Source organism: Heptranchias perlo, chromosome 33, assembly GCF_035084215.1.
Source record: "Heptranchias perlo isolate sHepPer1 chromosome 33, sHepPer1.hap1, whole genome shotgun sequence".
NCBI classification, from domain to species: Eukaryota; Metazoa; Chordata; class Chondrichthyes; order Hexanchiformes; family Hexanchidae; genus Heptranchias; species Heptranchias perlo.
In genome coordinates, this window is record NC_090357.1 from 8051105 (window position 1) to 8063297 (window position 12193).

General features: G+C 41.8%; 1 protein-coding gene across 1 annotated transcript in view; it reads left to right on the top strand.

The window, feature by feature from the left end:
• LOC137301263 (NF-kappa-B inhibitor delta-like) overlaps nucleotides 1-12193 on the top strand; it is a 107311-nt gene that overhangs the window by 38889 nt on the left and 56229 nt on the right. Inside the window, exons 3-4 of the mRNA XM_067970722.1 lie at nucleotides 9632-9674; nucleotides 11309-11595. Coding sequence (XP_067826823.1) covers nucleotides 9632-9674; nucleotides 11309-11595 — 330 coding nt within the window. The remainder of the gene's footprint in view (nucleotides 1-9631; nucleotides 9675-11308; nucleotides 11596-12193) is intronic.

Below are 12193 nucleotides of genomic sequence, written 5' to 3' on the forward strand. Positions count from 1 at the left end.
ATACCTTTGATTGCCAAAAAGCTATCTATCTCAGATTTAAATTGAGCTAGTATCAATTGCCGTTTGCAGAAGAGAGTTCCAAACTTCTACCACCCTTTGTGCGTAGAAATGTTTTCTAATCTTGCTCCTGAAAGGTCTGGCTCTAATTTTTAGACTGTGCCCCCTACTCCTAGAATCCCCAACCAGCGGAAATAGTTTCTCTCTATCCACCCTATCCGTTCCCCTTAATATCTTATAAACTTCGATCAGATCACCCCTTAACCTTCGAAACTCCAGAGAATACAACCCCAATTTGTATAATCTCTCCTCATAACTTAACCCTTGAACATTATGGGTGTAGATATTGGAGTACCAATGTTCTGCGTCACCTCAGTACCACATGGTTTAGAATTGCTGATGAATCCAGGGGCAAGTTCTAATTAAATAATAGAAGCACTGCCAAAGACTGACGATTGATTACCAAGATGACTAGGAGGTCAGCTGGACTCGGAGTACAGTGACTTTGAATCATAGAATGGATACAGCACAGAAGGAGGCCATTCGGCCCATTGAGCCTGTGCTGGCTCTTTGTAAGAGCAATCCAGTTAGTCCCATTCCCCTGCTCTTTCCCCATAGACCTACAAATCTTTTATTTTCAAATATTTATCCAATTCCTTTTTGAAAGCCACGATTGAATCTGCTTCCACCGCCCTTTCAGGCAGCGCATTCCAAATCTTAACAACTCGCTGCATAAAAACATTTCTCCTCATCTCACTTCTGCCTCTTTTGCCCTTGTGGAACCACTTCCCATTGGTTTCTCAGTTAACTGACTGCATCACCTCTACTTACAGCTCACAAAAATCATACTGTACTCCTGCACAATAACTGGAATACAGTTTTGACACACATATAACAATAGAGTTGCCAACCCTCCAGGACTGACGTGGAGTCTCCAGGAATTAAAGATTAATCTCCTGGACGTTGGTGCGAGTAAACACAGGAGAAAAATCATAGGGGCATTTAAAATATATTGTGTGTTTTTTTTCATTTCCTTTGAACCCTTTTTGTTTATTGGTTAGAAAAATATTGGAGATGGGAATAAAGACTATTTGCCTGACAATCAAGAATCATCCAATCAGGTAATGGGGAGTCTGCTCGTTTTCCAATTTGGAAAGGCAGTGCTCCACCAGGATGGACGTGTTGGGTGACCGATGGCGGGCCCGTGGGGGGGCAGTGGAAGGCAGGAGATCATGTGATGAACCTCCGGGAATACATCCAACCAGAGTTGGCAGAAACTAGTGAAACTCACGGAATATTTTTAAACATCTCGATCTATATTTTGTACAAAGTCTTTTTAACGGACATTTCAGTTCCCCTTTTTCTGGACTGTAATTTTCCTTGCTTGGCCTATGAACAAGCCCGAGGAAACAATAATAAGAATCAGTAATTAGAGCAGCAGGAGCGTTTGAGTTTATTGCTGGTGGGTTAACAATTTGGTAACAGATTAAAGCCAGTCCCGCCATAAACTCAGCACCAAATTGGTGTGCCAGTGGGGTTTATCAATTCTTCAGGAACTGCAGCAACTGTTTCTCTTCCTCTCTCACTCCCACCGCTCGCACCCATTTGTGTTGTGCTAGTTCCATTGTGACAGCTGTAGTTGATGCCACATGAACATGCCCGTTAAAAAGACTTTGTACAAAATATAGATCGAGATGTTTAAAAATATTGTGTGAGTTTCACTAGTTTCTGCCAACTCTGGTTGGATGTATTCCCGGAGGTTCATCACATGATCTCCTGCCTTCCACTGCCCCCCCACGGGCCCGCCATCGGTCACCCAACACGTCCATCCTGGTGGAGCACTGCCTTTCCAAATTGGAAAACGAACAGACTCCCCATTACCAGATTGGATGATTCTTGATTGTCAGGCAAATAGTCTTTATTCCCATCATAAGTATGTCCCCTCTTCCCAGGGTCAGAACATTCATGCTGGTAAACTAAGCTGAATGTGTGTGCAGCTGGGAGAAAGCAAGCCTTGGATTCTGAGCATCCAATTTTGTGTGCAACATGCAGCACCACTGTATACTTGCACAAGAGAAAATGACGGAAATACTTGCATTTATATAACACCTTTCATGACCTCAGGATGTCAAAAAAGCACTTTACAGCCAATGACGTACTTTTGAAGTGTAGTCACTGCTGTAATGTAGGAAATGTGGCAGCCAATTTTCACACAGCAAAGTGATAATGACCAGATAATTTGTTTTAGTGATGTTGGATGAGGGATAAATATTGGCCAGGATACTGGGGAGAACTCCCCTTCTTTTCTTGGAAATAGTGTCATGGCATCTTTTACATCCAACTGAGGGTGCAGAGGGGGCCCCGGTTTAATGTCTCACCCAAAAGGTGGCACCTCTGACAGTGCAGCACTCCCTCAGTACTGTGCCGGACTGTCAGCCTAGATTTTGTGCTCAAGTCTCTGGAGTGCGACTTGAACTCATGACCTTCTGACTATGTCTGTGTGAGCTCACAGACCAGACATTGCTTCAATGCACCGCAAGTTTCAGAGAAAACTAGAGCGTGGCAAATATAGCAAGTTGGGTACTGTTTAAATGCAGTTTCATTTCCCAAACAGCGTAACAATTGTGTAAAATTCCAGCCTCATCTGTTTTCAAGCTCGACAACTGAATTTGGTCAGTTCTCAGCAAAGCCACTAGATGGAGTCTTTCACTCTCCTGAAATATTTCTCATTGAGAAGGGGAGGAAGGGGGGAGGTGACATGTAGGTTTGTACCATTGAGTTCCACTTGGCAAACTCTCAAGAAGGGGTAAGGAAGAGTTGATCAGGAGAACTTTTATGTACTGTAGTTATCAGCTGCAAAGCAACCTTGGCAGAAGTTTGTGGCCAGCTCTCATAGAATCATAGAACCATAGAGCACAGGAGGAGGCCATTCAGCCCGTCGTACCTTTGCCGGCTCTCGAGTTGACTCACCTTTTTTCCTCAGGGAAAAATGGGAAAACGCCACTTTTATGTTATAGTAAAAGAATAAATAATAATGAAAAAGATAAAGGTCCTATTTTGTAGCTTAAGCAGCATTTCATGTTTGTGTAGCAGTTGAATTAAATTGTAAAGAAATGGGAATTAGTAAAGATTCTGCTTCAGTGCTTTTTGCAGTGCCTGTAGGTATTAACATTTAGTCACTACTGAGGCATCTCAGATACATTGTATACGGCACCAATTCTTGACTTTACCGTCACAGATTATTTGCATTTTGTAACCTAGAACCTAGAACCTAGAATTCAACTCAGTTAATTTACAATGTAGGTGTTTAGGATCAGCTTAAATGTCACATTTAATCTTCTCAATAGCACAAGTCTATATATCACATTTATTTATTTTTAATGGTCCAAACACTTCTTCTAAAGAAAGCAGACAAAACCTCAAAGAGGCAAAGAGAAATGGAAACAGAGCTGGACAGAAGCATTCAGGAAGGTGCAATCTGAAATTTGTGGTGTTAGGATGTGTCTTCATAGCTGTGGTGTCACTTTGTTGATGGGACTGAACCAGCAGTTTCACTTGTGTGAAGGCATGTCAGTTTTTGCGACTACATAGGAACAGGAATAGGTCATTCAGTCCCACGAGCTGTTCCGCCATTCAATTAGTTCATGGCTGATCTGTATCTTAACTCCATCTACCCTCCTTGGTTCCATGTCCCTTAATACCCTTACCTAACAAAAATCTATCAATCTCAGTTTTTACATTTTCAATTGACCCCCAGCCTCAATAGCTTTTTGGGGGAGAGAGTTTCAGATTTCCACTACCCTTTGTGTGAAGAAGTGCTTCCTGACATCACCCCTGAACGGCCCAGCTCTAATTTTAAGGTTATGCCCCCTTGTTCTGGATTCCCCCACCAGGGGAAATAGTTTCTCTGTATCTACCCTATCAAATCCTTTAGTCATCTTAAACACGTTAATTAGTTCACCACTTAGTCTTCTATACTTGAGGGAATACAAATCTAATCTATGCAACCTGTCCTCATAATTTAACCCCGGTATCATTCTGAACTACAAAACTCAGTAACACAAATCACAACCAGTTGAAGATTTCACAATCCTGTAAAGCCGTCCTTCTGCCTGTTTACATAGCTCGATTATTGGTGAAGTGGAAAAGAATATTCCAAAGGGGAATGCCAATCTGTAGAGTGCAGCATCTACAAAGGGAAGCAATGAATCCCCTGGGTGGCTGCAGCATCCACAGTGCAAAGCCATGTATCCTCTAAGCAGCAACTATAGGGTATGGGATGAACTATTCTATTCAGTGCTACAGTTCAGAGTTTCACACTAATTAAATAATCAATTCTGTCATATCACACAAAACCGCAAAAAGCTGCTGCTTACCTCAGTTTCAGCCCCTCCAACTGTACCACTCAACCTGGGAACCCAGTGGGGATTCGACAGACAAACATCACAACCCCAGCATATTGTTCTTGGCCTGAACCATCGCTAGCAATCCACCTCCGAGCACTCTCCCTGCTGCAGTCTGAGTCCCCTTAATCACACAGAAAGCCTTAGTTCCTCTCATCCCCCAAACTGAATAATTGGCGATTGGTCCTTTCTATCTTACGTTATTATAACCTAATAAATTATCTTCCAATCTCATGCAGTTAAAATTAAACAAAATCTCTGAATATTTTTTCAGGTGTAATGAAAGTTACAAAATAATGCAACATGTATGATCCTGCAATCTTAAAAGTGCAATACATTTTCATGTGACATCATTTGGAACATTTGGGAATTAATTTAAACAGAGAGAGTACTGTTCATTTGTTTATAGAATAGCTGAAACAGGACAGGATATTAAATTCACCTTTAACACAAAGGCAACTGTTCCAAATTCAGGTCTACCAGACACCTACTCTGGTTCAATGGTGTCAGGAGCTTCCTTAAGCAGTCTGAGCATCTTACTTTTTGGGGGGTTGACTCACACCCTTCTATAACTACACATTTGATAGCATAACCCAGGAATGTAACAACCTCGTGATCTGAACCAGATACTCATGACTTTCACGTGAGTATTTCTCCAATCTCTTTATCGATGAACCAGGTTGTCACTAGGTGAGGCAAGGTTTCATATGAATCATTAAGCTGCTTTATGCCACAGTAATGAACATACAAAGCAACAGTTATGATGAGGTTCACTTTGTTCAGTTGGTAAAACTTAGCTTTGCATAATGATAGAAAAATAATGAAACCGTTACACTACCCCACTTCAGTGGGTCCTCTTGCTCGACTTTAAACTAATTTCCTATCTCCTGCCTCCTCTATTCCATCTTTCTCACAGTACGTTACTGCCTGACTGGCTCAAGGTCACCTCATTAACAGAGCATGACTGCTCATGCTTGGAGCTTTTGTTCACCTTTTCCCTCTCTCCACAGGAAATCAGCGCTTGGTTCGTGATTTCTTCCAGAGATTGGCCACAAGGGCTACTAAACAATCCTGCTTACCGTGCTCCCTCCCTTTGAAACTAGCTTCATGTAAAGCACACCAAAAAGATGGTGTTGGTGTTTGTTGGGGGACCCTAGGAAGAGACAACTGGTCCCCTACTGTGCCTGATCATTCTACGTAATGGTGTCAGTGTATGTCCTTAATACACATTCGGCAAATTCCTACACCTGTGGCCTTCCTTTTTAAACCTGTGCAAATTCATTTCATTTTTAAAACCCAACACTTAAAAGTAACATATTTCCAAGTCCTTTCGGTGGAAAAACAGTGACAAAATCCTGAAACATAACAGTAGTGAAAGAGTAAATAAAAAGGAACTTTGCAGCTTGATGCTATTCACAGTGTGTGTCACAGGAGCTAAGTTTGAATTTGTGAAACATCTGATGAATATTTTCATACTATATTTCCAGGAACTGAGCACATAACCTAGGCTGACACTTCAGTGCAGTACTGAGGGAGTGATGCATTGTTGGAGGTGCAGTCTTTCAGATGCAATGTTAAACTAAGGCCCCATCTGCCCTCTCAGGTGGGTGTAAAAGATACCATGGCACTTTTTTTTTGAAGAAGAGCAAGTTGATTTCCAATGTCCTGGCTAACATTCATTTCTCAACCAACACAACCAAAAACAGATTTATCTCATTGCTGTTTGTGGGATCCTACTGCAAAAATTGGCTGCCACATTTACCTACATAACAACAGTGAGTGCACTTCAAAAGCAATTCATTGGCTGTAAAGCACTTTGAAAGAAAGCTATATAAATACAAAATCTTCTTTCTAAATTTCCAAATATTTAAAGCTTGTTTAATCACTGTACAAAACCCACTTCTCAAGTATGTAACAGATCTGTATTGCACTTTGAACATAACCTCAGATATTTTCCACACTCCCAGCACTTTTCAATCATCTGCCTCATTATCTGGTCCATACATCCACATCCTCTTCTGATGCCATGCTGACTTAATTTAAGATAAAAAGGTTAATGATTTTGTTAAAATAGTTCAACACAGGAACGTTTAGATGCAGGGAGAAAACTACATGGTGAAAAGGTTTAGGAAGGGAGTTTCAGAGGGTAGAATCCAGACAGCTGAAGGCTTTGCACTGAATGAGGAGTGCTGGTGAGGGAGGTCACAGGGGGTCAATCGAAAGACTGTGGAGCGCGGCTGGGATGTAGCACTGTCGGAGGCTGCAGAGGTCGGATAGGGCAAGGCCATGGAAGGATTTGCAAAGAAGGGCAAGGATTTTGCATCCAGTGCCATGGGGAACAGGAAGCCAGTGGAAGTCAACAAATGATGGATGAGTGGTACATAGTGTAGTACTGGATGCAGGCGGTGGAGTTTTGGATGAGTTGGCGTTTGTCTGGCATGGAACTTTGGAGGCTGGCGAGAAGAGAATTGTACACGTCTAGTCTCGAGGTAACAAAAGCAATGGATAAGGGTTTCAGTGGTGGTGGGATTGCTAACACATCCCTTTTAGGCAGCAATGAGATCATAGTTTACACTAAACTATCTGTTATACAGTACTTGTACATATATTGATAAGAGCAGAAAGAACTGTGATTTGGACTGTTGACATATCACAAAGCTTTTAACGCTGCAGAGCCTAATCCCTCATATTGTTTTTTTTTAAACAGTAGACTTGAACTTAAATACTGTAATGATGAATCTAGAGAGAAGAGTAAAGGAACTACACTTGATATAGGAGAGTGGCTACCTTAATTTGCCTCTACGTACCATGGTAGAAGGCTTAGTGCAGGGGAACGACCACATTAGTATGAGGAGCTGAGGCTCAGTAGGAGATGTGCCATGGTGGTGAATTCTGGGCCTGAGCTTGCCGCTTATTAACTCCATGAATATAGCATTGGTATATTCCCACTGAACTATCCTATGATCAGATTCAGTGTAGATTAACAAGTGAGACTTAAGTTTATTTTATCGTTTTTTGAATTATTAAATGTCCTAAAAACCTCAATGTCAGGTGATTTTTTTTTAATGCGTGTTCAGAGTCAATAAGACTTTGTGCCACAGTGAGAGCTTTTCCCAGACACAAAGAGAGGCACCTCGAATATTGCCAAATTAGTGGGCAGAGAGATTGAAACTATCATATTGCAAGTTATTGAGCCTCGGGGTGTGCCTGCTGAAATGCAAATTAGAAAACCTTCATCCTCCCCAGTAGATGGGTACAGAACACCTAAATTCAAATTAATTAGCTCTGCTTGTTCCTTTTCCTTTATTGCATGTTACATTAATGTGGTCCAGAAAAATGCCCCATATGCACTAGTCTGGCCCTGTTTAAATGCATGCTGTAGAGTTGTCCTGTATTATCACCACAACAATTAATTATGATGAGTGATTTGTCATTTGCTCAACGTCCCGTGACGTCCATTGCTAGAACGCGCAGTAAATTTGGATTCGCTACAAACCTTCAAAGGGGAGGTAGATGGGTTCAGAGAGTAGAAGACATCTGAGTTATGAAAGGTAGGTTAGAGTTTGCTGTAATTAGTGATATCAGTTACGTCAGTCTCCTGGAGCTTTCTTGATTGTTTTCGTTGCGGGGGGTTCAGAGATGAAGTTCCCAGAGTTTTTTTCCTAAATTGGACTAAGTTTTTTTGTTCTTTTTTAATTGGCCTTTCCCAAGAGATTGTGTGACTGGGGTTGTTAGTGCACGTAGGCTGCACTATGTCTGGATAGAACAGACAAGATGGACCAATTAGTCTACTCCTGCAAATTATTTTTCCTATGTTCTCATATGTAACAACAACTTGCATTTATATAGCACCTTTAACATAGGGAAACATCCCAAAGCATGTCATAGGTGCGTAATTAGTCAAAAATTAACCCCATAGAAAATATTAGGACAGGTGACTAAAAGCTTAGTCAAAGAGGTAAGTTTTAAGGAGGGTTTTAAAGAAGGAGAGAGAGGTAGAGAAACAGAAAGGTTTAGGGAGGTAATTCCAGAGTTTAAGACCTAGATTACTGAAGGAACAGCCACCAATGATGGAGTAAAGGGATGAACAAGAGTACTTAGGTGGTAGAACTCTGAGTTCTTGGAGGGTTGTAGAGCTGAAAGAGGTTACAGAGATAGGGAGGGGCGAGGCCATCGAGGGATTTGAACATAAGAATGAGAATTTTAAAATTAAGAGGCAGGAGCCAATCTGGGTCAACGTGCAGGTTAGGGCTGCAGAGTTTTAAAAGAGCTCAAGTTTATAGAGGGTGGAAGATGGGAGACCGACCAGGACAGCATTGAAATATTCGAGCCTGGAGGTAATAAAAGGATGGATGAGGGTTTCATCAGATTTTAAGTTGAGGCAGGGGTGGAGACGAGCTTTGTTGCGGAGGTGGAAGTAAGCAGTCTTGGTGATGGAGAGGATTATAGGGTCTGAAGCTCAGCTCGGGGTCAAATAGGACTCTGAGTTTGCAAACTCAATCAGGTTCAGCCTGATACAGTGGGCAGAGAGGGGGATGGAATCAGCAACGAGGGAATGGAGTTTGTGGCGGGGGGCAAAGACAATGGCTTCAATCTTCCCAATGTTTAATTGGAGGAAATTGCAGCTCATCGAGGACTGGAGTCTGACAACACAGAACCAGCGGAGGGGTCGGGAGAGATGGTGGTGAGGCAGAGCTGGGTGTTGTCAGCGTACATGTGGAACCTGGCATCGTCTTACATAATTTGCCCTAACTCCAAATTTACATTACAAACGTCAGCACTACAATTGTAGTATAAATGGAATTAGAGTCAATAGAGAATGGTTACCGGGTAGCTCAAGGGCTCCAGGGCCATGATTTTGTATTAAAAAATCCCAAACACCATGAATAACTCATGACAGTCATTTGCCCGACTAATAATCCATCTCATAGCATGTACCCACAGAACATCGATATGGATCTCCTTAATTGCTCTTCACACATGCCAGTGGTCGAGTCAGTACCCACAGAATATACTTTTAATGCTGGTAGTGATTTGCACATAGAAATGGAATGAAACCAACTCTGCTAATTTGCACTCTAATATTTTACTCACAGGCGTATTATTTTGAATGCATTGCAGGTGGAAAAAGTACCAATCACATTCACTAACTCAAAGTATCTTGTATTTACAGCTATAAAATAATATATGACATGATTTTTCTAACTGCGTATATTTTTTATGCCAAGCAGATGGTTCTGCCGCACCTCTCAATGACATGTTATTCACAAATAGGTAAGATCCAAGATACATATTTACTGCATAAACAGTATAATCTTGACAGGGATGTGGCATATTGAGGCTGAACAATGGTGCTAAAGAACATTTTACTGGTTAGATTACCCAAACACAGTAATTCATTGTTAATTGTAACTGTGTCCCATTGATTTGCTATTTATGATTGACATTGCTTTTATCAGCTAACTGAAATCTCTAATGCCAGCCACCATTATGTTTCTTAGTGCTATTGTGTTTATATCTTAAGAGTGCCAAGTATTTCTACAGAATACTGTAATTTGTTTTATGCTAAATTTCCTTTCCAGAATGACAGACAGGGAATAGAATATTTTTCAGCTCGTGTCAGCACCAGATACTCTTAAATCAGGTGAATCACAAATCAGATGCAGAGAAGGACGCCTAGTAATGTCTCAGTCTCACTTTCTGAGGGAGACCGAAACATTGCTACTCATTTATGAGCACTTTTGTACAGAAGACTTACAACTAGCCACCATTGTTTGACTAAACCTAGTTCTTGTAGAACCCTTGCAACCAACAGAGAGTAAGAATCTTTCAGGCATGATGGCACAGAATGATCGGGCACTAGCCTGCATGCCTCTGAGTTGCCAGTCTCAGCCAAAGGGAAAATTGGAGTGAGACCCCAGACTGCTTGCAAGTCCCTCCCAGTGGTGAGTTCAGAGACACTGATGAAAGACCAGAAGCAGCACATGGGTGGCACAGGGAATTAAGGAGGAAATAACAGGATCATATCCTCATGAAAGGCTACATTTTGTAAGGGCAGAGATCACCTCTTACAAAAGGTAGGTACTGCATAAAATTATCAGGGCCAGAGTGATCTATGGGATTACTTTTGATTGCCTGGCAGAGAGGAATTTCCCAGATTTTTTTCCCCCAAATTGGCCTGGATTTTTATCTAGTTTTTCGCCTCTCCCAGGAGATCACATGGTTTTGGATGGGCTAGAGAGGTACACAAGGTATCACAACTGGGACAGGCTGGGTAGACCAGAGGGTCTTTTCCTGTCCCTCATTCTTCATATGTTTGTATTTTCCTCTGTGTAAAGCTGGAGAAAAATCCTATTACTGGATTGTTATTATAAACCAATGGGGAAAATAAATGCCCTTTATAAAATGGAGAGGAGACTTTCATTCCATCAGTCTGGACCATGTATGATACATTTTTGATGGCTTTCCCTAAATATAATACAAAATATGTTAAGGAATAGTGTGTTCATCTTTGTGGCCAGAGTAAGGTCTCTCTGTTCACTCTCATCTCAGTGGAAACTCTTGCTCATTCTCTACACCAATGACACAAAATCGAACCCTGATTTACAAACCTGAAAATGAAAATGGACTCAAATAGCAGGAAGAAGCATTGGGGTTATAAGCAGAATAATGCACGCTGAAGCAATCTAATTGATTTTAATTCCACGATTGAGACAGATCATTATAAGTAGCTTGGTGCTTGTGAGATATGGAGCCAACCTCACTCCTGGGACAAGAATGGTGTGGAATCTTACAATGTATAGAATTTATTTTAATGTCATTAGATTCTGATAGACTCTGATCTAAATGAAACATAGATATACTGTCAAATTTATTGGTGTTATCTTTTTCCTTTTGTCTGTCTTTAGGGCATCCTACGTTCCACGAGTCTGATGCTGCTTCGTCATCAGTGCAATATTCTGAAGACGGAACCTTCCACACTACATGGCTGCCTCAGACATCTTCTGCCACCCTGCAGCCGATACCACAGTGGTCACCTTGTCCCGATTACACCTCGCACGACGCAGTGAGCTCCTCGTACATGCAAGACATGTGCATGCAGCCCGTCTGTCCCAGCTACACAGTGGTCGGACCTCCCTCGGTGGTATCTTATGCTCCGCAGCCATTGCTGAGCAACTTTGGGGTGAATTGTCAGGTATGATATGTCTAGGATATACACATTCTCACACCAAGTGTTCATTATAAAAAGCAATTGAATGCTCTTTTGGTGGCTCGTCAATGGCTCAGTTGGTATAGCCAGTGTGTTACTGAGCATATAGAGCAGGAAAGTTGCAGGTTTGATTCCCAGTCTGTGTTGAACTAACCAATGTCTACCACAGGAGCAGTAGAAGAGGAAAAGCCCATTGAGCTTGATTTACCATTTTGTTTTGGGTAGGTTGCTCGTAGGGTTACAACGATTGACCTTGGTGTTCTAAAGCTCAGAAGAGAAAATCACTCAGGTTTCCTGGACCCGATCGCTATCCAGCAACCCCTGCTGGAGGGCGCATTTGTGGATTGAGTTTAGGCCAATATTGGCTTTGACTATGATGTTTCTACAGTCTAACAAGCTGACAGCATTCACTCTCTGGGCTTACACGTGGAGAATAGCCACTAGGGTGAGGCGTATCAACTCACTTCTGGTGCACCAGGAGCCATACCCCCGTATGAGTCATTGCCTTCAGGAGGGGTGGAGAAAATAGAAGAAAAAGGAAGCACTTTTGTGCTAAAGAAAGCTGACTAGAATTCCTGTTTGA